The 26873-nt window shown below is 36.3% G+C and overlaps 1 protein-coding gene across 11 annotated transcripts in view; it reads right to left on the bottom strand.

Moving 5' to 3' along the window:
- UNC79 (unc-79 homolog, NALCN channel complex subunit) overlaps positions 1–26873 on the bottom strand; it is a 323533-nt gene that overhangs the window by 99415 nt on the left and 197245 nt on the right. For 6 of the 11 annotated variants that reach the window (XM_043986754.1, XM_043986757.1, XM_043986756.1 and 3 more), the window contains 9 exons: positions 24875–25161; positions 21396–21578; positions 19152–19314; positions 16271–16420; positions 14464–15687; positions 12851–12958; positions 9252–9368; positions 4781–4864; positions 1478–1580 (listed from right to left, as the gene is read on the bottom strand). In XM_043986754.1, the coding sequence (XP_043842689.1) occupies positions 1478–1580; positions 4781–4864; positions 9252–9368; positions 12851–12958; positions 14464–15687; positions 16271–16420; positions 19152–19314; positions 21396–21578; positions 24875–25161 (2419 nt within the window). The remainder of the gene's footprint in view (positions 1–1477; positions 1581–4780; positions 4865–9251; positions 9369–12850; positions 12959–14463; positions 15688–16270; positions 16421–19151; positions 19315–21395; positions 21579–24874; positions 25162–26873) is intronic. The other 5 variants (XM_043986761.1, XM_043986764.1, XM_043986760.1 and 2 more) reach the window with 4 other exon arrangements.

Raw genomic sequence — 26873 nt, 5'->3', positions numbered from 1 at the left:
AATCCCAAACTATATTTTCCTACACAGTTTTTGCTATCCTCTCTTATCCTCTCCTTTTCATTAAAGTCACTTAGTTTCAAGTTATATGTTGGTTTAATTTTGAGAATTTTCTTAAGTTATTCATAAATTTTTCTTCCTTTTTCATCTTCTACAAGAGGTGTTGACACAAAGCCTGGAATTATCACCATGGCTGTCTTTACTAATGTTTATAAGTAATTTAAGACAAGATGATCTAGTATACCATAAAATGATGTTTGTTGTTACCTTTGGCTGCATGGTAAAACCACTTTTGCCAACTTCTTCATTCATATTCCCAAATAAAACAAGTAAGTTGTCCTTCCATTTAACTGCAACTTCCTTATAGTTTTTTTATTGTATTTATATCAAGAATATCAATGCAAATTAGTTCCTTTAGTCATGTATTTATCAACTCACTGATTACTGGACAAAAATCTCAAATTAAGAATATCTTCAGTTAAATTAATGTTTGTAGACAATATAAATACTATGTGATTCTTAGCATCCCCTGCTCTCTTTATCTGCCAATCCAACATGAAAGCAGAAAAGGACTACATACTTCTTTCATGGATTACCATGAACTAACAATACATCACTTAGTAGGCAAACTTCTAAGGTGACAGACTTTTCTAGTATAATTAAAACCTTCATAGGTATGGTACTAGAAGTGTTTCCAGCTTGGTAGAGCCTTCATGATTTTATTCTCTGCTGCCATAACCTTTGAGAACCCAGTAACCTCCATGTTATAAGAAGACATTAAACAAGGAATTTTCTACATTAGCTCAAAAACTGAAAATTTCAGAATGTTTGTTAGCTATAATAAGTAACTTAAAAAGGAAAATGACAGAATAGAAAACTCTTGACTTAGAAGGGATCTTAGAACATAAACCATAGAATGTTAACAACATAAGAGACCTCAGAAGATAGAATTAGCTAATGTATATGAGAAGACTAAGCTGGAAGAAACCTTAGGACACAACAAAGAATGTTGGAACTGGAAGGAACCCCTGAGATAATTTCTTCCAGCTAAGAAAACTGAAGCCCAGAGAGGTGAAGCAACTTACCCAAGATCATATAACTATTATGTAGAGATTCCTACCCAGGTCTTCAGTGTAACATCAATGCCCTTTTCCATCACACTACTGCCTCTTGTATGGATATAGTTATAAATGCTTTCACAAGAATAAAATTTTTAAATTTTGAGGAAGAAATAAAAGCTGCCCATACAGTAGGATTTTTCTGAACCTCCCAGATTAATTCTGATTACTACCAATACATTCATTGCATACATTCAGGCATCATGGTTCCTTTTTTAAATTTGTGGGTATTTGTATATATTGTATATACACACATATATATAAATATACATACTATTATCCCTTTTCTGGTACTTCTTGTAACTATGGTAGAGCGAACTGAATTCTGAAAATATTGTGAAGGAAATATTGTGTGAGCTTACTTATCAGTCATCATTGTAGGCTGTTCATCAGTGAATTCCTCTGGTGCAGGTACAAACATGCTGACTATGCTGGGCGCTGACAGCAGGCTGGATTTAGTAGCACCTGGGTATGCAGTAAAGAAACAACTGATGAAGAGAGATTGGTTCATGCCTGCCCATCAATGCACTGTTTCTCATCCTCAAAAATCCCCAACCAGCACTTTATAATACAGTTTCACAGAGACAACCAGATTTCCTCCCTTCCTGTTCCCCTAAATTGCATTTTGAAAAAATATTTCAACATTACTATTCTTTTTTAAAGAAAAAATATGGTCTTGTTTGGTTTTTCCTTGCAGAGCTCTAAAAGCTGGCTGCCTATCTGTTCTACCATTGCCCCTTCCTTCTCAGCTAGCTAATGGGGGAAAAGACAATAGTGAATCCACAAAGAGAGTAAATATGTTTGTGGAATTCATCAGTTATGGACCTAGATTTCTCACTAGGGTGAAAGAACACAAATAAATACCATGTCAAGCTCCCACATAGAAATCCTGCTATTTGGGGGTAGATATAGGAGCAATATAAAAGACCTACATTAGGACAGAGATCCAGTCTAAAAAAAGCACAGTTCTCTGTATTAATAAATAGAGCCATGTCCCCCCAGAACTAAGATATTCTTCATTTATTAACCAAAGCTTTTGTGAAATTTGAATATTTGGGAAACTTAAAAATTTGTGAAATATGAATTTGAGTTTAAAGCACTATCCAGAGAGTTGACACTTCTGGCCAAGCTTCCTTCACCCTGTATAACCCCAAGATTTTGATGTCTTCAATGAAATAAAAATATGAAATTGTCAATACCTCCACACACAAAAAATACAGAACGCTATGATGACAACCATTTGGTTTTGGAAAAACATCTCTTGGATGGGTGGAAAGGAACCACCCTCAAGGAGCAACCCAAACTGATAGCCCAAAGAAAGCATCATAATCACCAGAACAGTAGTGTGATATTCAAATTATTTAATTTCAATAAATACTGAAAATCATGACAGTCATTAAAAAAATCTGAAAATCAATTTTATCAGGAAATACCATAAAATGAAGCAAAAATTGTGGAAGATTATATGATCTATCTCCGAAGAGGAGAATAACATCCTATAGAATTGTATTTCCAAAGAGATTAGAGAAGAATTTGGGAAGAGAGACCAAATGGAGTATGTCTTAATCTGAAAAAAAAAAAAAAGAATAGAACACAGCTCCATGGGAAAGCAAGAATAATACATCTAGTTCATGACTGTTTTTTGTATATGTGTAGTCTAGACTCCTAAATGCATACTACAGACTAGATGCATTCTTCAGTCTTCCTTAGACTACTAAATACATTCACATGAAACAGGAGACCCAAAGTCAAAAGAAAAATACAGAAGAATGCTTTTAATGTCATTGGTATTGCTCCCAAGACTGCACCCCAGTTCCATTACTGAGTTTGATAAGCTCTGGGATTTAGAAATGCTCCTCACACTCCTCAAAATTTCATTTAACCCTTATTATAAAATAAGACTATTATTGCCAAAGGATCTTGAAATGGTCTGATGGGAGAAAGTTGAGCTTGAAGTAAAAGTAAGTATAAATAAGTTATGAGTACAAATAAAGTTACCAGGATAAAAAATGGTTGGTGTTAAATGGTATAGTGTCATTAGTTTATCTCAAAAAAGAGCAAGAATGGTAGTAAAGTATGTTTTGATTCTATGCCAATACTTCTTGAACTGTCACAAATGGTATCTGAATCAAAAGTGAGAAATTCAGTAAATCATCTAAAAGTTTCTAAATACTTGGATGTTTGGTGATGTGTAGACATAGCTACAATAGGATCTCTGGTACAAAGTCCTTAAATCTTTTGCCAATTGTGATAGCCAACTATAATATAAAGCTACAGTTAAAAAAAGAGGGGAAATTCTAAATCATTTCAGTAATTTTGCCACTAATCTGTTATAGCTCACAGAGGGCATCATTCTTCCCACTGTAATTTAAGAGCATAAAATGCTCTCTCTAAAGAAATAAGCATTTTAGACAACAATATCAACAAAACACCTTCCCCATATGTATATAGTAGTCTCATCTTGATTTCTGGAATTGTTGCTACAATGAAGAAATTATGAGAAGCATCAGCCATTAAACATGAACCCTTGTTGCATCAAATGATATTAGCAGCCAGTACAGTGCTGGAAGCAGTGAGTGCAATGGGGAAGGTGAATTATGGAGGAAGGGGGAATAGAGAGAGCCAGGAAAGGAAAAAAGAAAGAAAAACTGAGAAACTCTTTGCTATAGCCTCCCAGTGAGCACTAAAGCTAAAACAATATCAGAGTTCTTCTTCTCTCCTAATTGCTAGCATGATCTCAGATTCGCCACCTAACAAGTTCCATTTTTGTATATCCTAAGTAAGGTTCTTAGTACTAGCAGTAGCAAAGAGAATACTGCAGAGGCCCTGAGTCAAAAGTAGGGACTAAAGCAAAGATCACTGATATCATTTATATCATTATTAATATCATTATCTTCTGGGAATAGTCAAGTCTGATAGCCCAATGAGTAAAACAACCCCAGAAACTTTCTAGTAATGAGCTCTTCTATTTACCAGTGAAAGAAATATGATTTCCATCATCATCATTCAAATATCTTTGTAACTATTAATTCTGGCTACTAAATTTAGGATCCTGACCCCACCCTGGCTATTTAGACACCACTTTATTTTATACCTAGAAAATAATGCAATTTTCCTATAATATTGTGTTATAGTTATTTGCATATCTTCTAAACTGTGAGCTCCATGACGGCAAAGGACTTTTCGTGTCTTCCAAATGACCTAGCACAATAGCCATTTAATAACTATGTGTTAAATTCATTTGAATGGAAAAAGCCAATTAGATTTAGCTATGAATGTGAGATGCTTGAATCTTGGCCTCTATTCATAGGGGTTCATCTGGGGCCGAAAAATGAGAAAAAGGGGACATGAGAAGGTACTAGAAGGACTAGAATTTCCTGAAACCTACAAAGACATGCAAAATTAGACTAAAGATAAGCCTGTCCTTGTTCCTTTGGAAAGTGAAAAGGAGAGCAGGAGATACTCTGCCATTTGTCTGAAATAGAATGTAGGCATAGATCTGTAATGACCTTCTCCCTGATCTGGTCCATCTGGACACAGACTGACTTTCAGCAATCTGGTGACATAGAACCACTTGGAACCCAGCTATGTGACCACGAACGGCAAAAAATGGTGAAACCAACTTGGTGGTGATCTCAGGAGGCAAAAGCAGAGACTGAACTAACCTCTCATTCTTAGCGGTGGTCCCTCCAGTTCAGGGTTTAGGCACATTGGCACATTACACTGACGCTTCCCAGGTTGTATCTGTTCTGTGGATAAACAGAGCATTTCAATCTCCAGTGCTACAGTATGGTTTACAACATGAAGACATAAACTAATAATTGTTTGGTGAGTCTGTTGATAATTTTTTAAGGAACTACCCAGGATCTTAGGGTCAGGGAATGATCAACTGATCATTAGCATGCAAACAATTCATCAAAAAGAGACCACCTGGCAACATCAAAGAATACTGTCTGAAAAAAAATCTCAAATTTAAGATCTTCTGACAAGGAATAAACCATCAATGTCAGGGCTGAGGAAGAAATGTTTTCACACACATACACACACACACCAGAAAAACTTAAAAATCAATTAAATTCAGGTTATGACCAGAAAGAAAGTGAGGGAAAATGGCCCAAGAACACGTTAGAGAGACAATGTGTATCTAACAAACATTAAAGTGATGAAGGAAGACTGATTGATGCCTATGAAACACCTGTCTGAAAGAAAGGCAAAGAAGCAAGTCACCCAAATGAGCAGAGATGAAGCATTTTGAAAATGACTAGTTAAAATGAATTAGGCAGTGTCCATGCCAGATGTCAAATGCCTACCTGGGCAACAGGGAAGCTCAGAGATGCCTCTTTAGAGATTGGAAGGAGAAGTTACCCTCTCAAAAGCTCTGCTGAAAGTAAAAAGACTTGCAGAGCTGCAGGAACTTGCCAGTTCTCATTGCCTCTTTCTGTATTTGTACACTATTGTGTCTGCCTACCGCCTAACCAGTTTACAACTCTGTGTTTCTCTTTTGATTCTGTCCACTTGAAATCTTACTTCACTCACTTCCCTCACTTGCTAGACTCCCCAGGGTGTCTGCACTTTCTTTGGCTAGCCCTCTCATCCCAGGTATTTTTACAATGCTACAGTTTGCTCATTAACCAGATCTAGGAGTGGTTCTCTGCTGTCCCCTGCTGGATCTATAATCCTACCAGCCTGGTTGCCTCTAACCTTGCTAGCTTCCTGAAGTTATGAAACGAAGAACATCTATTTTGTTGGGTTTAGGGTTTGTTTTTTTATTTCACTTTCCCTTGTGGATGTTAAACTTGTTCTTTTAGAAATAAGTAATACTTTGAATAGAGGTTTGTTTCATGGAATTGCCATATGTCTTTTTTTTTCAGGGCAATGAGGGTTAAGTGATTTGCCCAGGGTCACACAGCTAGTAAGTGTCAAGTGTCCGGGGCTGGATTTGAACTCAGGTCCTCCTGAATCCAGGGATGGTGCTTTATCCACTGAGCCACCTAGCTTCCCCGACATATGTCTACTAAACTGTATACTCCCCAACTGTGCCCTGCCAGTGTGCCCTTCCCGACGCTGCCTTTCACACAATGCTGTGCACAGGACACCCTGCACACAGGCAGTTAGAGGCACAGTAGACAATGTACCAGACCTACAATTAGGAAGACCCAACTTCAAATCAAGTTTTAAACATTTACTAGCTGAGTGATACTGGACAACTCACTTAAACCTCTGTTTAACTCAGTTTCCCCATCTGTAAAATGGGAATAATAATATTACAGGTTTATTGTGATGAAAAATGAGGTAATATCTGTAAAGTGAATAGCACAGTGCCTGGCATGTAGTAGGGATTATATAAATGTTTGCTATTATTATCAAAGCTCACACAGATAATGGTTAAAACCATGCCTTATCTAAAATTTGCATCCTGTCCCCTATCCAATGCCCCCCATAGTATGTTTTGTGCATAATAGGTATTTAATTAATGTTGAATTGAAAGGGAAGAAAAGAAAGCAACATTTAACCTGATGTATTACATCTGTGAATGAGCTAGTAACTTATTTACTGGGAAAGAATCACAGAATGTTAGTTAGGAGGGACCTTAGAAATCAGTTTGTCCAGCCTCTCCACTTTATATATAAGGAAAGTAAGCACTTACAGTAGCCAAGGTCACATGGCTAGTAAGTGACAGAACCAGAAAGTAAACATACGTATTCTGAATCCAAGTCCGATGCTCTTTCTTCTGTACCACACTGACTCTTTTATAGGGGTCTGCTCACCATGATAATGTAGAGACAGAATTCTTACAATGTAATGATTTGAGAGCTTAGAAAGTGGAAAAATAACTTCCAGGACTCACATGAAGAAAACTCAAATAGCCCCTGAACAGGGATTGTGAAATGAAACATTAGACCACAGCTTAGATTGAGAAATGAAAAAAAAAAATCTATCAAATAGACTATTTGGTATCATGTCAATTCAGAGGTGTTTATATTCAATTTTTAATCATGAAAAAATCAGTCAAATTCAACCATGAATGTAAACACTGCCTTTGAAAGGTGACCTAAGCTGAGACATTTACTAAATTATACAGAGAAGTATGAAGATAATTGAGGAACTGGTCTGTCTTGGAAAAACAGAATCCTCATAGCCTAAGTATCTACTTGACAGGAGCCAAAAGTTCAGTTATCACAAATACTGAGTAGTAACTACCATTCTGAGCATTTCTTCTATTAGATTTATTGCAAAAAAAATAGTGAATGAGCCTTGGTCAATCCTTTTCAATATATAAGGGAAAAATAACTTGAGGCAGTCCGCTCTTGATTTATTCAGGAATTAATAGCTTGTAGATTATTCATGTTGCTTGGTTTTTCCTCCTCTCCCTTTCTATATCTCTAAGGATTAATTTATACCAACGGGATGGCAAATATTAAACTCAGGACTCTTGAATTCTTGTGAAGGCTTGGAGGAAAAGGGGAGGGACAGGAAGAACACTGAAACTATTATCTAATATGGGAATCCTAGAATGTCATACTTTGACGAATCCTCAGAAGTCATCTAGTCAATCCCTTACCTGAAATAAGAATCCCCTCTCTTTATCTGGAGGATTTTCTGCAGCATTCAGTGATATATACTAACCAATTTCATGATGATCTAAGAGCTGATATACACCAAAGATATTAGCATCCTATCCCCCAAATAGGAGGAAATATGCAGAAGAAATATCTAAATCTAAATCTAATCTGGGATAAAACTGACAAAATGAATGACAAGTGTTTGTTTTTGTGAAAATGAAAAACTCTCTGATAAGGAAAACTATTAAAGCAGACAATCAATCCAAAGTAATTAGAGTCAAAACCATAATGATCAATATCAGGTGAGCAGTACAGTGCAGTAGTAGAATGAGAGCTTGACAGAGTCAGAAGATCTGGGATGAAATCCTGGCTCTGACACTTAACTAGCTGTGTGATCCTAGGTAAGCCACTTAGCTCCCTAAGTCTCAGTTTCCACATCTGTAAAATGGAGATGATAATACTTGCAAAGCCTAACTCACATGCTTGTTATGAGGAGAGTGCTCTTTATAAACCTTAAGTACTATAAATATGTGAGCTGTTATTTTAAAATAGCCTGATGCAAATGATGGCCCAAAGATCCCAAATTGAACATTTACAGATTTATACACAGCCTAGGCAACATGATATAGTGGTAAATATGATGACCCTGGAATCAAGAGAAACTGGGGTTCAAGCCTCACATCTGGTATTTATTAGTTATATAAGCCTCAGTTTCCTCACCTGTAAAAGGGGGATATTCATTCCAGTAACATTTATCTCATGGATAGCTGTAAGGATCAAATAAGATCCTACATGTAAAGCACTCTTCAAACTTTAAAGAAGTGTTTAAATATTAGTAATAATTGTTATAATTATCATTATCATCTTCACTATTACAAAAAGGGAAAAGAAGACATTTTCTAAAAGAGGTTGTGACAATCCTGTTTCAAGGCAGCAACATTTTAGAATATAAGGGGTTAAGGAAGTAGAATGACATGTTATTGTCCTCACTGTAGAAATGGAAAAATTGAGGCACATGACACCAGGAACTGGCATAAAATAAAGGTATATTGACACCTGACTTTGTGCTGCTTTAAATATAGACCTAAGCATCTGTCCCCTGTTCAAAACTAATCACTTAAATCACATTCTCAGGCTTTCTCCTGATTTATGTGGTATGATATTCACAAACTGGGATGAGATACAAGTAAATCATATGAAAATGAAGGCACGTTGCTGCAGCCTGGTGATCTTGCTGACCAACCATAAACCTACTGGCCAGTGATGAATGTCAGTGACAAATGAAAAATGGACTATGGGTGACACAAGTCTTTCTTTTTTTGTAACATCACAAAATGAGATATTTAAACCACTTGGCCTTTGTGAGAACAAATCTGGGGCCGTCAAAAAGAAAGATGTGTGGCTCCAGGACTCTAGAAAAGTTTAAATAGATTTCATAATCACCTTATTTTATTACTGCCTGAATAGAAGGACAGGAAAGATATTTTATATTACTTATAAAGGGCAGGGATGGTACCAAGAGTGATGTTAGCTGAGTGATAGGGGAAAAGAAGGAAAAAAAAGCTTGACCCACCAGTGTCCCAGTTGCTGATGTTGTGAGGGGCGCTAGACTGATGTTCCAGCTGTCGCTTCATTAATTGGCTCATTGTCAGAGCTCCCAATGATCCCCTTTTCATTTGCCTATACTGAGCTATATGGGGGAAATTAGAAGATGGTTACAGGGGGGAAATAAACTTCAGTATCACACATAGGATTGAAAATCTTATACCTAATACTCACTCAACATTCAGCAGTTTATTACTGATCAGTAAAAATATATGTTGCTGTCCAGATGAGAGAATAATTGTGGCATATTATTTTAGATACTCTCTTCCCTTTAGCTATAGAGACAGTATCTACTTAGCAATTCCTTATCTGTCATCTGGGAACATAAGCAACAACCAAAAAATTGTACCTATACATTATAATTGGATTCATTAATCTTCCCATATAGTGTGTCAATCTCCAATCTTCACAACATTCCCATGAGATTCCAGAGAGGAAAGAAAAGGAGAGAGTAGAGTATCCCCATTGTAGAGATGGAAAAACTGAGGCACAGAGTAATTAAGTGACTTCTCACAGATCACACAACAAGTCAGGAACTGGCACAAAATTAAGGAAGATTGACTCAATCTTTGAGATACTGCAATGAATTAATATTTGAATATTGGTCTACTATTTGAAATTTACCAATGTAAAAGGCCTTCCCAGGAACTTTAAATTAAGCATTAGCAAATATTTCCCGATTGAAATTAACTCTTTTTTTTTGCAGTTTGTGACATGTTCCTCCAACCAGGAAAATAACACAGAAACCATGGGTTAAGTATTTGGTTGAAGAAGTTAAAGAATTAAGAATTCTTGAATTTTGTATTCTATTTCAGCATGACATTTCACTTATCCATCCTAAAACTCTGAAATACTCAGTCCACCATTCAGCTGCTTTTTCTCCAAGATAATAAGCATCTGGATATCTGTATGTGTTTAGCTAGTTGGCACCATCTTAGCCTATTTTCTATTTCTTAAGCCATAAAATGTAGCCTCTGGCAACAAAATATGATCAGAAATCATTGACAACTATATGTAAATAATTTAAAGTACAGTGTTATTGGCATTTTTCTCAACAACGACAACCTGAAACCAATTTCCAGATTCTTCTTAAGTGGTTGGTATTAACAGTTTGCTAGCATGGCTTTTATGATCTGGTTATCAATACTGTATGACACTGAGGCTGGGTCAAAAGAGTGGGATTCAAATGTAAACACAAACAAAATGAGAAAATGACTAGAAAACCTAGGTTTACAACTCTTTTCATGAAAAAAAAAGTGCCCTATTGAGTGGGGGTCAGAGTTATCTGAATTGCTGTCTCAGATAACCAAATTCACTGAATAGCTGCTAGATTTCATCTAGACAGATGTTCTTAAATTCCTATTGTCACAGATAAATCAATTCTATATATGAATTTTTACATAGATAGCCCTAAGAAACATCCAAAGGCAGACAACATATGTATAAAAAGTTTAACAAATTTAAAGATTATGATTCTTAACCACAGAACAACTTCAGATCTCAAAAATCTATTCTCCAATTACTACCATCTTCATAAAGAGAGTAGAGTTCCTAGGGATAAAGGACTTTTCCTATTTTTTATCAGTTTGTAAAATTACTTTCCTTAGTACCACATGCAAATAGATGCCTGATTAATGCTTCTCATGATGAAAATTTATTCAGTGGTAATCTATAGTAAACACATGAATATTAGCTTTACTAGTAAATTAGTTCATCAATTCAATATTTTTCCTTCATAGCTTTCTTAAAATGTACCCAACTTGGAATTCTACCCAGGATTTGACAGATCTAGTTTTTCAGGCTCCTTTCATAAAATAACCGAAAGGAAAACAGCTACCAAAAAATCTTTCGTTTTTTTTAGTATTTCAATTTTTAAAAGGATATTTTATCCAGTTACCAAACACTCTCTTGGTGAAATAAGAGTAATTAGATATAAAACTAAATATAGAACTGACAGTTTTTCATCCATTGTTGAGGGTACAGGTAACTCTTAAAATCTAAGAAATGATTTCTTAGATAATCCGTACTCTGTTTCACAGCTGTAAGACTCCACTATAACAGTAGGGATTAACATGGGCCTTGAGAAAAAAGGATTTGCTTTCTCAGGACATTTTTATTTTTTAGGGTGGGTCAGGTGAAGACTAACATTAGCATTATTTTATCTACAGGGGGATAAACATACTCAAACAGAGAAAATGACAATATCCACAGTTGAGATTCTTCCTATTTCTCAAAATCGTTTTTTCATAGAAAAAGAAGTGTTTCAGACCAAAATACCCTAATAGGCTATGGAATATAGGGACTGGATTGATGCTCTGTAAAGAGGAGCACCAAAACCAGTGAGTATAAATTAGAGAGACAGATTTCAGACCCAAATAAGGAAGAACTTCCGGATAATTAGAGTAGTAGAACATGCAATGGACTGCCTCTAGAGGGGGACAAATTCCTGGTTCATTGGGTACCTTCAAATAAAGATGAGGACCGTAGAACAAAGATTGGTCATCTTTAGCAAGTGGGCCAAATTCAGACTGCCATGAATTTTTATACAGTCCTCAAGCTAAAATGATTTTAACATATTTTTATTTTAATATTTTTAAATACAAATGTTACTTCCTACCCTTTTATATAGGCAGTAATAAAATGAAGTAATTAGGAAATTGACTTAAACCTTCCTAATGCCATAGAGCCCTGCTATCGATGGAAGTCATTCCTCAATTAGGGATTAGACCAGACCTCTGTGGTTCCTTGCAAATCTGGGATTCTATGATGCTGTGGTTCTGCTTGGTTAGATTTCTAATATATTTTACCTTCACTTTACCACCTGTGAACCTATAGGGACACATGGACAAGAGTCATGTAGACTGGGAAGGCATATATAGACTGTGATCTGCATTGTTAGAGGGGACAACCCTATACAGTGAGATCATAACTCGATTAGTGTATTATTTCACATGATACAAGGTCTTTATAGACAAAAATCTAAGGCCAAACAAAATAGGGAAGTATGGAAACACATATACAACCTCTCTAAATTACATCTTTTACCCTTTTTTTGACCAAAATATCTAGGTTGAAACAAAGACCCAATTTAATTTCCAGTTACCATTTTGTCTTACATACAACCCTGAGCGGGGGGGAGGGGGGAGGAGGCAGGGAATGGCAATATTGGAAGCAATTCTAAGTAACATTTTTCTACAGTCTTTTTTAAAAAAATTTATATAATGATCTACCATACCTATTATTTCTACAACAGACTGGATGCAGGTTTCACTTGAAATAAAAGGTCATACTCAATTATAATGTTTTTTCTTGGCTAATTGGTATTAGCAACAAACCAGCATTCATATGGCCCATTGAACCCCCCAGGATGCTGAACAATGCTATATTATGTCAAGCTTTAGCCCCTCTGACTACATAACAGATAAAATCAAAGAAATTTAAGGTTTTAAGAAAATACATTTCCAGATAATGGGCTGAATTTTGATTGATGTACCAGGTGATGACATGAGACCAATGTGATGAATGGAATAATTATGTTTCATATCCTGAAGCCAATGGAAATCTTACTTGATATAGAAGAATGACTACTTGTTTCTGGCACGCCTGCTTCTAAAGTTGGTGCAGAGGAAGATTCTCTGGGCATTTCCAAAGTTGAAAGTCCTTTAGCAGAAGGATCTATAAAAAGAAATGCTACTTAAAACCTCAAAAAATGAATTAAAGAAAAAATCCAAGAACAATTTTCACTCTCTTCTTTCCCTTATATTTTCAGGAGTTCTCAACTCTTCATATGTCTTCTGGTGGTTGGACTCTAGGACCCATAAAGAGCTGCATCCAAGTAATCTTTGATTGCTATATGGTTGCCAATCTACATTACAAAAACATGTGTGTTTCTTTACTGGGAATGCCCTACTCTGATAAAATCACAGGTCCAGACTGAAAAAAAAAATCCCACCCATTAGGCTACCAAGTTACTTTAGGCCAATTATTTTTTACTCTGCTTTCCCTTTGTTTATTGTTTACTTCCTCTTTTACAGAGAATAGAATAATACATTATTAAAAATGGTTGCTGCATGTCCTTGAGCATATCAATAATATCTCTGAGTTTTAGTCTTCTTATCTGTAAAAGCAAAGAGTCCCTTACAACTCTAACATTTTATGATCCCATACTCTAATGTCCTTTCCAACACTAACATTTTACATGCTATGTCCCAACATTCTGCAGATGTGTATTCAGGTGCCCTCCAATGCTGATATTCTATTAATCTATCTTACTAGACTATAAGAGCAACCAAGCCTTCCAGTTTCAATATCAGTAGATCTTCTGGCTGAATGAAATAACTAACAATAGAGTCTGATTTCCCAACTCTAACTCTCGGGAAGGGGGAAGTAAGGGTTCTTAGAATAGAGATGAATAAGGATGAGTAAAAGACATCTCACATACAATGCCTAGATTATGTAGGCACCACATCCCCATACATTCTAGGTGTGCATTAAAAATGCCACTCAAGCAGAGAACTGTAGTGTTATGACCATATGTATCATCATCAAATGGTATTGATTATTACCCACATGCCCCCAGATTGACATAAAAGAATCTTGGCCCCTATGGATTACATTAGTTGTAACTAATAATGTTTAGGTTCCTGAGAGCTGAGACTTTCTAAAAAGCTCTGAACATTCAGCTAAATATGTAATCAGCTGTGGACTCTCAATAATTGCAGGCCTTTTCATCTGGTCCATGACTTATCTAAAGCCCTTCATTTCTGGTCTTTCTTTGGGGTCTCTTACTACTGACTAATGGGTATACAGAAAAGACTGGAGGTCTATTTTGCTTCTTAGAGCAACCCTTGTGAGGAAGAGAAGCAAAACAACTGGCTCAGAACAAAGCTTTGGGAATATGGATTCTCTCCTATAAACATGGATAATCAAGAGTTGACTGTAGTGCTTAGGAGACAACAAAGACTGTGACATGTAGGCAGCCAGTAAAACCACATCTGATTCCAACATGCTATTTGGAGCAGGAGGGAGTCAGAGTGGTTTCTGAAGCAATGATAATGTCAGAAGCTGACATTATAAGAATAAAGAGTCTGATGCACCTAGCACAGTTGCACAAACTTCAGGGAAAGACTCAGTAGGTGGGTGCATGTGGGGTTATGGAGGAGGAAGAGAAATGTGCTTACCTGTCTCCTTTGGCTCTCCCAGTTTGTCTAGAACGTTGAAGGAAATGTCCAGGTACTCTCTCTGTATAGCACTGACCGCAATTTTCCTCTGCTTTCTTTGCCTAGGCACGATCTGGATCTTAAATTCAGACTCCTCAGTTCCATCCTCTCCTGCCTTTTGTTCAGCATTCTGTTCTGTGTCAGACCCAGCACTAGCATCAGGCTTTTCACTTTCAGACTGACTTTCAGCATCTTCAGGAACCTTAAGAAGGACTGTTTTGGCACATGCACTTGAGCTCTGTCCACCTTCCTTTTCTTCCTCCATGCTAAGCTCAGTGCTATCATCAACTGACATCTCAGGAAGGGCAAAAGATTTCTGCAGAAGGTCTCGCTTCTGTTTCAGAGTGAGAGGGCTACCAGAGGAAAAATCTTGAAGTGCCTCTAGCTTTGACAACTCTTCACCATCTTTTGGCTCTTCAGAAAGCTGAAGAGGAGTTTCCTTTTTCCCTGATGACTGACTATTTCTTCTGTCCTTAGAAGTAAAGTCTTTAGAGCAATCTTCCACACTAACTTGCACAAGAGGAGTTGTGCTTAGGCTGAGCACAGAGGGCCCAGTGGGAGTTGAAGGAAAGGACAGAGTATTTTTACTAGAGACACCCTCAGTACCTTGCTCCATCGTTTCCTCCTCTTCATCACTTTCCACTATTCGGAGAGGAGGAAGAGGCTCAAAGACAAGAGAGTCACTGTCTGACGTGGAGAGAACAGAGCACTTTTCATGCCCTGATGTGGAATCTGATGACAAATCAATAAGATCTAAATCCTCTTTAGGAGTAGAAGGTTTTTCTGGAGAATCAACTTTCACCTCAAATGTCTCCATGCAGTTTAATCTGACTTCTGGTATTACTGGCCTTCGGGTTTCTTGAAAACCCTCTACAATGGGGTTCTCAGGGATTTCTGTATTGTCCAGCCTTGTAGAAGAATTCTGCCTGGGCCTTCCATAATCATTCTGTCTATGGGTGATGTAAGCAGCATGGGTAGATGGCTTATCTATATCGCACCGGTCTATGCAGGACTTCCTACGATGCTCATCTAATGTAAACAACAGGGAGTCTGCATTCCCTATATCAAGAGATTTTTGTTTTAAAGAGCGCAGCTTTTTTTTCTGAATGCTTTCTTCTCTCACACAGCGTAGAATGCTGTCTTGAAATGCACCCGTTTCTCTATATTCAGCCAGTTCTATTTCACCTGATTAAAACAGAAAAAGCTAGTACTATTTTACTTGACGATTTCACTTTTTTCCCCTCATGCTCCAGCACATAATTGCCATAAACCGTAATCTACAATCCCAGCACCACCAGTGGGGAAAACTGACTTTCTGGGCAAGTTCTTAGCAAAGCTTTCTAGTTGCAAGAACCAGAACAGAACTGTGCCATGGGAGAACCAAAATGGCCCTCCAAGATCTGTTTTTGCAGACAATTAGGTTTCCAAATCATTCCTCAGCTCTGTTCAGTTGGACCCTAGATGGGGTTTGTTTGGCTGAATCAGATCTAAGGAACTGTATTCAGGTTGTGTGGAAGAGAAGCAAACATTTTGCAACAAATCAAATTAAGCAATGGCCCTCTGAGACAATCATGACAATTAATGATGTATCTGTCCATTCTCGTATATATATAAATGTGTCTATATATATACTGTTTGTGCATACATATATATCAAAATCAATAGTATTAAAAAAAGTGTAGTAACATAATCAAATTAAGTTTTAGCCTAAAACAAACAGTAGAGTACAACATTTCTGCATAAAATTACTAAGATAAAAAATTCATACTTCTCTGCACATTCATCTCAACCGGTTGATATTTCACCATTTTGCTGCCGCCTATCCTTTTCAATCTTGCAAAAAAAGTTTGAGACTCCTTATTGCAGGGTCCAGTAGGTGTATCATGAATATCAGATTCATCAAAAACACTATCTTCCTCTAATTGGGGAGAGAAAGTCATAATTACACTTAAGAGACTCCACCATCTCTTAGGCTGTGTCTACACTAGGGTTTCCATGAAAGCATTTATGAAACTAAGTTTTGAGGAAGGTATCTACACCAATCTAGTTCAAGTCATGGCTCAGTACTGTTTCCAGATTTCAAATTTTCCACCTATGCAGTGCAGCAACCCACCAAGAGGTTGCCCATCATACTTCATGCGATGGCATCATTTTCAGGATGTAGATCTCACTACCCCAATATCACCAAATGGGGGGAGTTGTTAAATACTCTCAAAATTGCATGATACTTTTTCTTTATGCCTGGGAAACTGACTTGGCCAACTTATTTTCTTTTTTGCTTCATCTGGGTTTTTTAGTCTACTTTGACAAAAGGAAATAAATAAAACTAGGCAAACCATGTTAAAATGTGTGATTTTTTTTATCCTGATTTTTTTAAGACTAGTATAGACACAGCCTAGCACTACATGCACCTTTAACTTTGTAAATGCAAAATACTGTACTCTACATTTGATAATGAAACACACAACACAGAAAAAGCTTATAAAAGCCATTTGTTATCTCAAAAGCTCCACAAATGATTATGGACTGAAAGAGTAAATAAACAAAAACAAAAACAAAAAAAATTTCTCCTATTACAATTAAGATTCTTCCTCTGTGGTATTCATCATATGTTACAATAATATACCACATAAGATTCCAAAAGCACCTTGGTCTTCCATAGCCCTAAGGGTCAGTGTGCATGTGCATGTTCTCTCTCTCTCTCTCTCTCTCTCTCTCTCTCTCTCTCTCTCTCTCACACACACACACACACACACACGTGAGCATGCTAATTTATTTATTCAGTGTCTTTGTCTGAGTGCCATGTCCTTTTTTGGATATTTCCTATAGGCCACTTTTAAATCACAAATAGGGCCAGAGGCAGATTAATGATGAAAACAACAAACATCCAGAGATTTATTTCAGAAAGTCCACTTTCTTTCATATTTTTATTATGCCCAAAAGGCAACAGATGAGCAAGGGAAAAATTTACTGACATTCATCAAACACCATGATTAACAAAAAAGGCATTCTATTCTTACTCATCATGACTTATATACCTCATATACAATTTTTTATGTTTATTCTCAATGAAATAATAATGTTTGTACTTTAGTACAACCTGGCTTCTGGGCCCATTATCTGGAACAATAAAGCCCAAATGTGGTTACAATTTTTTTTACTTTTTGAGTATTAACCACATGTTAGTTGAAGTAGTAGAAAATTGACTGAACTTCAGGCACCATTCTTACTCCACTTAGATTCTGTAAGTTAATTTGACATCAAAGAGAATCCATTGACAAAATTATATATACTGAACTTTTTATCCAAATGAAAAATAAATGTTCATGATGATTTGTCCTTGGGATCAAGGCCCACCTGCTGAGCTATATAGATATTGAAACTGTCATTGTTCAAAGAAAAAGCATAATGTCCAAATCTGCTTTTATGTTACAATGCCAGGTGTGTTGGTTCCGCTTCTTAGCTCTCCATTTGGAAAAATAAAACTCAGGGAGTATATGATTCCCTTTTGAGTCCACTCCCAGAGTGTGAGAATATTGTTCATTAAGGTGCTGAATGAACAGAAAAATATGTCCAGCCCCTGTCCCCAAAATAGGAGCTAAAATCAGTCTCTACATCAACCTAATCTGTAGAATATCTGAGGTTAAGGACAGTCAGAAGCCAAACCAGGGGGTTATGACTACTTCAGGCCAGGTTTTTTGGTAGCCCTAGTAATCCAGACCTAACTTGGTCCTTAGACTCAACTCGAGAGTCACCCTAGAACTTTAAATTGTCCTAGAATCAAATTGACATCCTCTAACTTCAGTATATATTGAGCCATGCTAGATCTATTGAGATTACCCCAAGGTGAAGTAACAGTTCTTGGTTCAATTAAGACTGTATCTATACCCCTAAAGTTCATTATAACATCAATTAGCTCCAAATAGGTCAGGTAAAGTCAATTTAGCATTTACTGTGGAAAAATGTGTCTGCTTTTCAAATCTACTCTCATAAAAATATTTCTGATGTTAATTTCATTTCTCTTAAGATTTAATTTTATTGTTTCATTCCAAGAAAAACAATTACCTAGCAAAATGCTTACTAAAACAATGTCATTAAAATCTGTGTGCTTAAGATGTGCTACCTCATGAGACAACAAATGAAATACCACATATAAAGTGTTTTGCAAACCTTAAAGTGTTAGTTATTATTGTGAACAGAATCTTAAATCACCAAGACAGACCATTTATTATTGACAGATAACAGGAGATATTTTCAAGCCTAAAATCCATTCAAATTATGATTCTGATTTGAGAAACAAAATGGAGAATTTCAAAATGATGGCTCTTAGAGTGCTGGAAAAAAACAGTAATTTTTTTGGTGGTATGTCAAATGAAGAAATTTGCTAATGATTTTGAAAAGGTTCACAAAGGCTTCTTCACTAAAGATCAAATGATTCATAGAGAACAATACCATTCATGTCAAAAGAGAAAGATAATTTCTCTTTAAGGAGCATTTGAAAATTTAAAAAGCAGTGTTAGGAGGGAAAGTTTTAAAAAGAAATGAAGGATCAATATGTAGTTTGACTCTGAAAGATCCCCTCTCTCCCAAACAAATCATACCAGGTGTATTAAGCAGAATAGGGCATAAAATTCAAATGCCAAAAGTACCTTTTTCTTTCTCACTGTATCTGCTGATGTTACTGTTGTCACTGTACAAAGGTCCTGCAGTAGCATGTGGTCTACAACTGTGATACTGTGCGTTGAGCGTATTGACTGTTATGTGGATCAGATGCAACATAACCTTGCTGATATCACAATCTCGGTATGGATACTGCACAATAAAATGAAATATATTATACATATAAACATATGAAACATTTCATAATAATGTTAATTCATTTATTTAGCAAATACTTATTAATTGCTGACTATATCCAAGGCATTGTGTTAGGAGATGGGTATACAATGTCAAAAGTAAAACAAGGCCCTTTCCTCCAGGGACTTACAATCGAGTGAGACGATGCAATAAGTAATCATAAATACACAGTAATATAAAGCAATTTCAAGAGGGAGAGAGAGAAAAAGAGCACTAATTAATGAAGAGATCAGGCAAGGCCTTGTGGAGAAGGTAGCACTTAAGCTATGCATTAAAGGAAAGTAACAGTTCTAACAGGCAGGAGTAAGGAGGGAGTGCAATTGATAAATTCGAGGGATACTAATGCAAATCAAAGAAGTGGGGTTTTGAAGACTGTATGAAAAGAAAAATAGCAGGTCACCTTGACCACAGCAGAATACGTATGAAAGGGATTAATAGGATATAAAACTGGAAAAGAAGGTAAAAGAACTGATAGATCACAAAGTTTACCGTTCAGTATAGAGATATGAAATAAAAACATGAATGAAATAAACAACATTTCATGTTAAGTTGCATAAGGTCCAAGGCAGGCAGGTCATTACTGATAAGGTGGATCCTATCAGGCTTCACAGAAGAGGTAATATTTGAGTTGGGCTTTGAAAGATGGATAGAAATACAATATGTAAAGCAAGAAGAAAGCATTAAAGGCATACCCAATCAAAGGTATGGAAGCTGGGAACAAGAAAAAGACCAGTATGGCTAAAGAGTAAATGGAAAGTAGTAATATGAGCCAAAGTTGGAAAGAATAAAATAATACCCAACTATAGAGAGCCTTAAATTACAGGAAGGGAGTGTGAATTATATTTAGAAAAATAGGGGGGCCAGTGAAGGTTTTTGAGCAAAAGAATGACATATCCAAATGCAGGCATAATAAAGACTATTCTAGTACAAAGACTAGACTAAAGGGAAATTAAATTGGAGGCATAAAGATCTGCTAGGAAGCTATTGCAATAGTTTAGTCAAATAGAATGAAGGCCTATACTAGGGTGGTGACAGTGGAAATAGAGAGAGGAAAAAATGGATTCAAAATAAGAGAAAAAAGAGAGTATCAATGGGACAAAGTAATTGACTGAATATAAGAGGAAAGGGGAAAGAAAGAGTCAAAGACAATCCCAAGATTTCAAACACAGGATAATGATTAAATTTTTACAACAAACTCCCATTGTAATATAATTTGGCCATAAAACAGACTAGCCTAGTTCAGCTCAGGAATATTCTATATTATAATCTCAGGTTTCTTTAAAGACCCATTTTAAACTCTTGTAGTCTTCATTTTGGTCACCTAAGAATGAATCTCGATTTATAACATAGCACCTGTGGAACTAACTTTCCCCTATAATATTGCTTTCCTTTATATTAAATTTTTAGACAATCAATTAACATCAGATGTCAGTTTGGTACAAAGAGCTTCATATTTCCTATCAGAGACTGGTGTTCAGATCCCAGTTCTAATATTTATTATCTGTGTGACCTTGAGCAATCCACTTTACTTCGATCCCTGTGCCAAAATGTTCTTTGCTGTAAAATAAGGATTATAATAATGACCCTATTATCTCACCCTCAGGGCTGTTGTGAGAGATAAAATGAGATAACACATACAAGGTCCTTTGTAAACTCCAAAGTACCACATAAATGCCAGTAATCATTATAAACTCTTTAGGAGTTCACAGTAGCTATTTGTCTGTAAGAACCTTGAGAACAAAGATTATGTCTCCTCTAAAATGTGTATATCCTTCAGAATATCTAGCACAATGTTCTGCTTTGAGCACTTAATAAATGTTTGTTGGGTTACTGAAATATTTTAAGACCCTCCATTTTAACTCTCTCCCAAGAATCTGCATAGATCTCAATTCCAAGTTTCATAAGGCTAATTTTCTTTGGAGGCTCATTAACACCCTGTCTGAAGCTGAAGAATGGTGGTCCAAGTACTATGCTAATGCTAGATTACCTAAAAGGACCACTGTGCCCAGAATGGAAAATTAACAACAGTGGCTCACCTTATAAAGAATAACAAGTAGTGCCTTCAACCACATCTGTCGAATATGAGGCTTCAGGGACCATAAGGAGCAACGAGGTGGCTGTTGAAAGTAATGTCGCAGCTGAGGACAAGAGCAGTATTTAAGCACTTGAACCACTAAAGGGAGAAGATGTTTTCCCAGATTGATGTTATAATCCATTACCTGAAATAGATATAAATTGAACAATGAAAGCAAATAGAAGCATTCATGCTTAACCTACCTCTTCTCTCTGTCTTGCTGGTGCCCTCACTCCCATATTTCCTTCACTAAGTAGCTATTCAACATCTAGCAATGTCCTGAAGTAAGTATTGTCAGGAGACAAAGATGTAAAAAAAAAAAAATGTCCCTGATGTAGTTTACACTCTAATTAAAAAGGACAAGACATGAACACAAGCAACTAAAATACAGGCAGAACATGCCAGTGTCCCAAGAGAGATGCAATTCTCACTCTCTTCATCAAGTCTTTCCTGACCACTCCTACCCACAGTTGTCTCTTACCCATGAATTACCTGCACTAGTTATTTATATCCCTCACAACATCATAAAGTCATGGTATCTACTATTTTCACCTTTTTTGTTTTGTTTCCTTTCTTGAGGTTTTTCCCCTTTTGTTCTGATTCTTCTTTTACAACATAACTAATGCAGAAATATGTTTAACATGATTGTAAATATATAACCTACATCAGATCGGTTGCTGTTTTGTGGAGGGGGAAGGGAGGGGAAGGAGGGAGAAAAAGTTGGAACTCAAAATCTTATAAAAACGAATGTTGAAAACTACCTTTGGGGGCAGCTAGGTGGCACAGTGGATAAAGCACCAGCCCTGGATTTAGGAGGACCTGAGTTCAAATCCAGACTCAGATACTTGACACTAGCTGTGTGACCGTGGGCAAGTAACTTAACCCTCATTGCCCCGACCCCCCCCCCCAAAAAAAACTATCTTTACATGTAACTGGAAAAAATAAGATGCTATTTAGAATTTTTTAAAAGTCATGGCATCTCAGAATTGGAAGAGACCTATGAGGTCATCTTGCTTATCTAATTTTCTGACTTCTATACCTTCCCCTGTCAATGGTTAGAAAGAAATGTGTTGTAGGGGAAAATGGTCTAGATATGGAGTCAACCATTCTGCACCCAACCTGGCTCTGAATGAGAAGCAGCATGAGTCAGGAGATGGGAGAGTTGGCCTTAGATTCCTGCATCTGACATACTGGCCGTGTGACCTGGAGCATCATTTAACCTTTCAGTGCCCCAGGCAAGTCTATCTAATGTGATAGGTTGCAGAGATCTCTCCAATCTGTTTTGGTAAGAGCAATTCTTTACTGGGAGCTCCCTACACGGATAAAATCATGATCCAGTTTTTTTAAAGTAAATCCCTATATATAGATATGCAGACACAAATATATACAAAGAACTAACATGTATATATTACTAATATGGTAACATTTTGTACATCTATAGATTTAAATATATGTATGTTTGATATATACTATATATCTGCTTGAAAATCTCTGGTAATGAGGAACTCGGTATCACATAAGGAATATAAGGTCTTGTGATAGCTTTTTCATTGTGCTATTAATTAGTTTTTCAAGTGTGAATGACTTTATCTACCCAATTAGATTGTAAGGAATATGAGATCACCTTATTCATCTTTATACCATACATAGTACACACTCAACAAATACTTCATGGAGGGAGAGATGAATCAATGAACAAATGAATGAGTGAATGAATTACAAAGGACAAAGCATAAACCTATATCCTCAGTGTCAACCAGAAAACTGGAGGAAAAAACACACAATTAAGTGTGCCCAATGTCAAAATAAACAAAAGACTGTCCATAACGCTATCATTTATATGATGCCATTAGAGGTCTGAGTTTAAAGTTTGCCTTTGGTTTGACGTGTAAAATTGTACACCCTCTACCACCACCATATGAATGAGTGTTATGCATTGATCCATCAGCATCATCAAAAGTAATTTTCGGAAAAATTCAATTGTATAGACTTTGGTATAAAATGCAGTAGAAAACTATGTTGGTGCTGTACAGAAAGAATTACACTGACCAAGACACTGTAGAGGGAATTTCTGTTCTGGTACTGAAATAAATGTCCAAACACCTAACACAGTGACCTGAGGTTACCTCCATCTCTGAGATTCTGTGATTCCACAATTTTGGAGTCCTTTGAACAGTTTTAAGGACTTACACTAGAAACACCGCTGAAAAATTGTTAATGTGTGTATATTTATAACTAATGAAAAAGAGAGTGAGAGCCAGCCTCACCCCTTCTTCCTCGCACAAGCAAACATCACTTCCTGATGCCAAAGAAAAGCCGCATGGCTTGCCCTCAGACACCATCTCCTCATGGTGGAGCTTTCCTACAGTAAGTCTCCAGCAGGTGGCATCATTCTAATAATTACAGTATATATACATAAAAATTCAAATATATATATATATATTAATTATGTGCTTGAATACTTCTAGTAATAGGAAATTGATATGACTATAAATTAGTCTTCTTATAAAGCTATAGCGAACTTCAGTGATAAATCATAAGAAGATATAAGTATTTTATTATGTTATATACTGACTTTACTACCCAAAGAAAATTCCAAAGGAAAATTTACAAGACAATTATAGAAAGAAGGCAAGGATTATTAAATTTCCTGCTACCTAATTTCTTTCCAAACCTATGCAACTGCTGTGTGATACAGCTGCAAGTTTTATGCCTATAAGTGCTGAAGAAATTGAACCCATAGTTCCCAGTTTGAAACTTGGTGCCATAAAGCACAGGCTAGCCATGTATTAATTCAGAGCTAGCCCTTCTCCTGGGATTTATCCAATCCTATATTTCCTCTGCAAAGTGGAGTCAGTTATACTTTTACACAACCTATCTCATAGATTTGTTTTAAGGAAAATGCTTTTTTAAATTATGAAATGCTATGTAAATGTGAACTTCTCTATTTCTTAAGGGTGGCCTACTTTCTCTTATTTCCATGCTTTTTCCCAGAATGTTCTCTATAATTGGCATTTCTTTCCTTACCTTCTCTTCTGGTAAATTTTAATCTGTTAAAGCCTAGCATGAATGGCATCTCCTTCATGCAACCAGCCCTGCTCTCCCCGGTGAGTAACCACCTTCCCCTTCAGACTGTTCATAGCACATTTTATTTTGCAATTCCCTAATGCTGTCATGTGATGCTGTGTTTGTCTTATCCCATTCCTGGACTATGGGTACAGGGACCATGTATTATTTTAACTTTTAATATGTCCTGGCATATACACAATACTCTACACACAGCAGGTGCTTTAAAATATTTGTTGAATGAACTAGTATTGTTATTACATAATGACTCTTTGCACATTTTAGAAACTGCTTGTGCTACACAAGGAGTTGACTAATTCCAGGACATGGCTTACCTAACTGAGATAATCTATTAAAAATGAAAACTATACTTACTTGTGCAATTCCAGCAATAAATGCATTGAAACAAGTTGAGAGGCGCATTTTTTGAGGGGCTATCATAAAGCATCCTTCTTGCTGGTCATAACCAAGTAAAACATACAAGTGCCGTTTGACTGTGTTAAAGGCCTTAGCACTACTGATGTCTGACTCCGCACTACTCTCATCTTTAGCCATAAACTTCATTAAAACTGTAATCAGCTGGTGGACTGTCTGATGGTCAATCCCAGCATCCTCAGGGAGCAGGTCCTTTATCGTATTATCATTCTCAGGAGACTGTTGCCCTGTCAATATAAGAAATAATTTTAGTTAGATCTGTAGTAAGTTTTCATGATCTCTGACTTAGACTGCTTCTGTGATATTTTAAAACTTCAGTTCTCAACAAAAAACATAAAGACATACTATGCCCAAGAAAGCAAAGCATTAGCTGGGGAGAAGCAAACCCTTCTATCCTTCAAATAACACAGCAAATCAATCTTGTAATATCATGGCAGCGGTGACAAAAAAAAATAGGATATCATGAGTGGGAATGAGATCATATATCATAAGCAAAACAAATATTTGATGCACTTTACATCTGGTTGGTTTTTAAAGGGAATATCACTTTATAAAAGTCCATGTTACAGGGAAAGTAGAAGTAAAGCAGAGATACTTAATCTGAAATCTGGGAACTTTTAAAACTATTTTGATAACTATATTTAAATATAATTGGTTTCCTTTGTTACCCCATGTACTGTGTTTTATGTATAAATATATTGTAGAGGATCCATAAGCTTCACTAGACTACCAAAGGAGTCCATGAAACACAAAAAAACGGTTAAGAATTCCTGATCTAGAGTTTTATACAGTAAATGTTTAAGAACAGCAACAAAAACACTCCACCAGAATCCTAGGAGGAAGAAAAGGCCTAAGAAGAATATTCTTTAGCTAAAATTACTGGACAATTGCATTATTTTGTTAAAACTGAAGGACTGCAGAGTTGAAAAATATCTCAGAGTTTACTTAAGCTAAATCATATATGAACAGAATCCCCTCTACTACATTTCCTATGAGGAATTCTCTTCTTCTCAAGGCAACCCTTTATACCTTTGTACAATCTAATTATTAGGAAGTTTTCCCTTATATTAAAGATAAATCTGCTACTTTATAACTTTGATGCATGATGGTGCAGTAGATAGAGCACTGAACTTGGAGTCAAGAAGACTTGGATTTGAATTTTACCTCAAGCACTTATTAAGACCTTAAGCAAGTAATTTAACCTCTCCAGGCTTCAGTTTCCTTATCTGTAAAATGAGGCAATTGAATTCCATCCTTCAAAGGTCTCTTCCAGTTCTAAGTCTTTGATCCTATGATCCTAATTTTATATATATATAAGTGATGTGATAGGTTCATTCCATCTATTTTTATTCAACAGAACTGGACATTTGGGAGACGATGTATATGGAGTAATGAGAGTACTGGATTTGGAGTCAAAGTTATAAGTCTAAATCCCAGCTTGTCCACCTACTGGCTATGTGTCTTTAAGTCACATTGTCTCTCAGGACCTCACATTTTTTATCTGTAAAATGAGGGTTTGAACCAGATGACCTTTCAAATCCCTTCCAGAAGGTCTGACATTTTACGATTCTGACATAGGAGAAAAGCACTGAATCTGCAATGAGAAGAGCTGGCTTCAAGTCCTGGCTCTAAGGTATTTACTAATCCAGTGACCTTGGGCAAGACTAAACCTGAATTTCCTCATTTGTAAAATGGGAATGAAAACATGCTGTCTGTGTCACAGGTTTCTTGTGAAGATCAAACAACATGATACTTATGAAAATATTTTGTAGCATGTAAAATGATTGGCTCAGTTCCATTAGCATTCACAGAAAAACCTCTAACGAGGTTTCTTTTCAATAGATCTCAAAACCAATACATTACAGTGTGTTGAATTAGTGGCATATTATAATAGCAACTACATAGTCTTTTTTTCTCTAAAACTAATATTAAGGATTCA

Source organism: Dromiciops gliroides, chromosome 2 (assembly GCF_019393635.1).
Source record: "Dromiciops gliroides isolate mDroGli1 chromosome 2, mDroGli1.pri, whole genome shotgun sequence".
Lineage (NCBI taxonomy): Eukaryota > Metazoa > Chordata > Mammalia > Microbiotheria > Microbiotheriidae > Dromiciops > Dromiciops gliroides.
The sequence above is the reverse complement of the archived record's forward strand: the minus strand, read 5'-3'. Positions and strand labels throughout refer to the sequence as shown.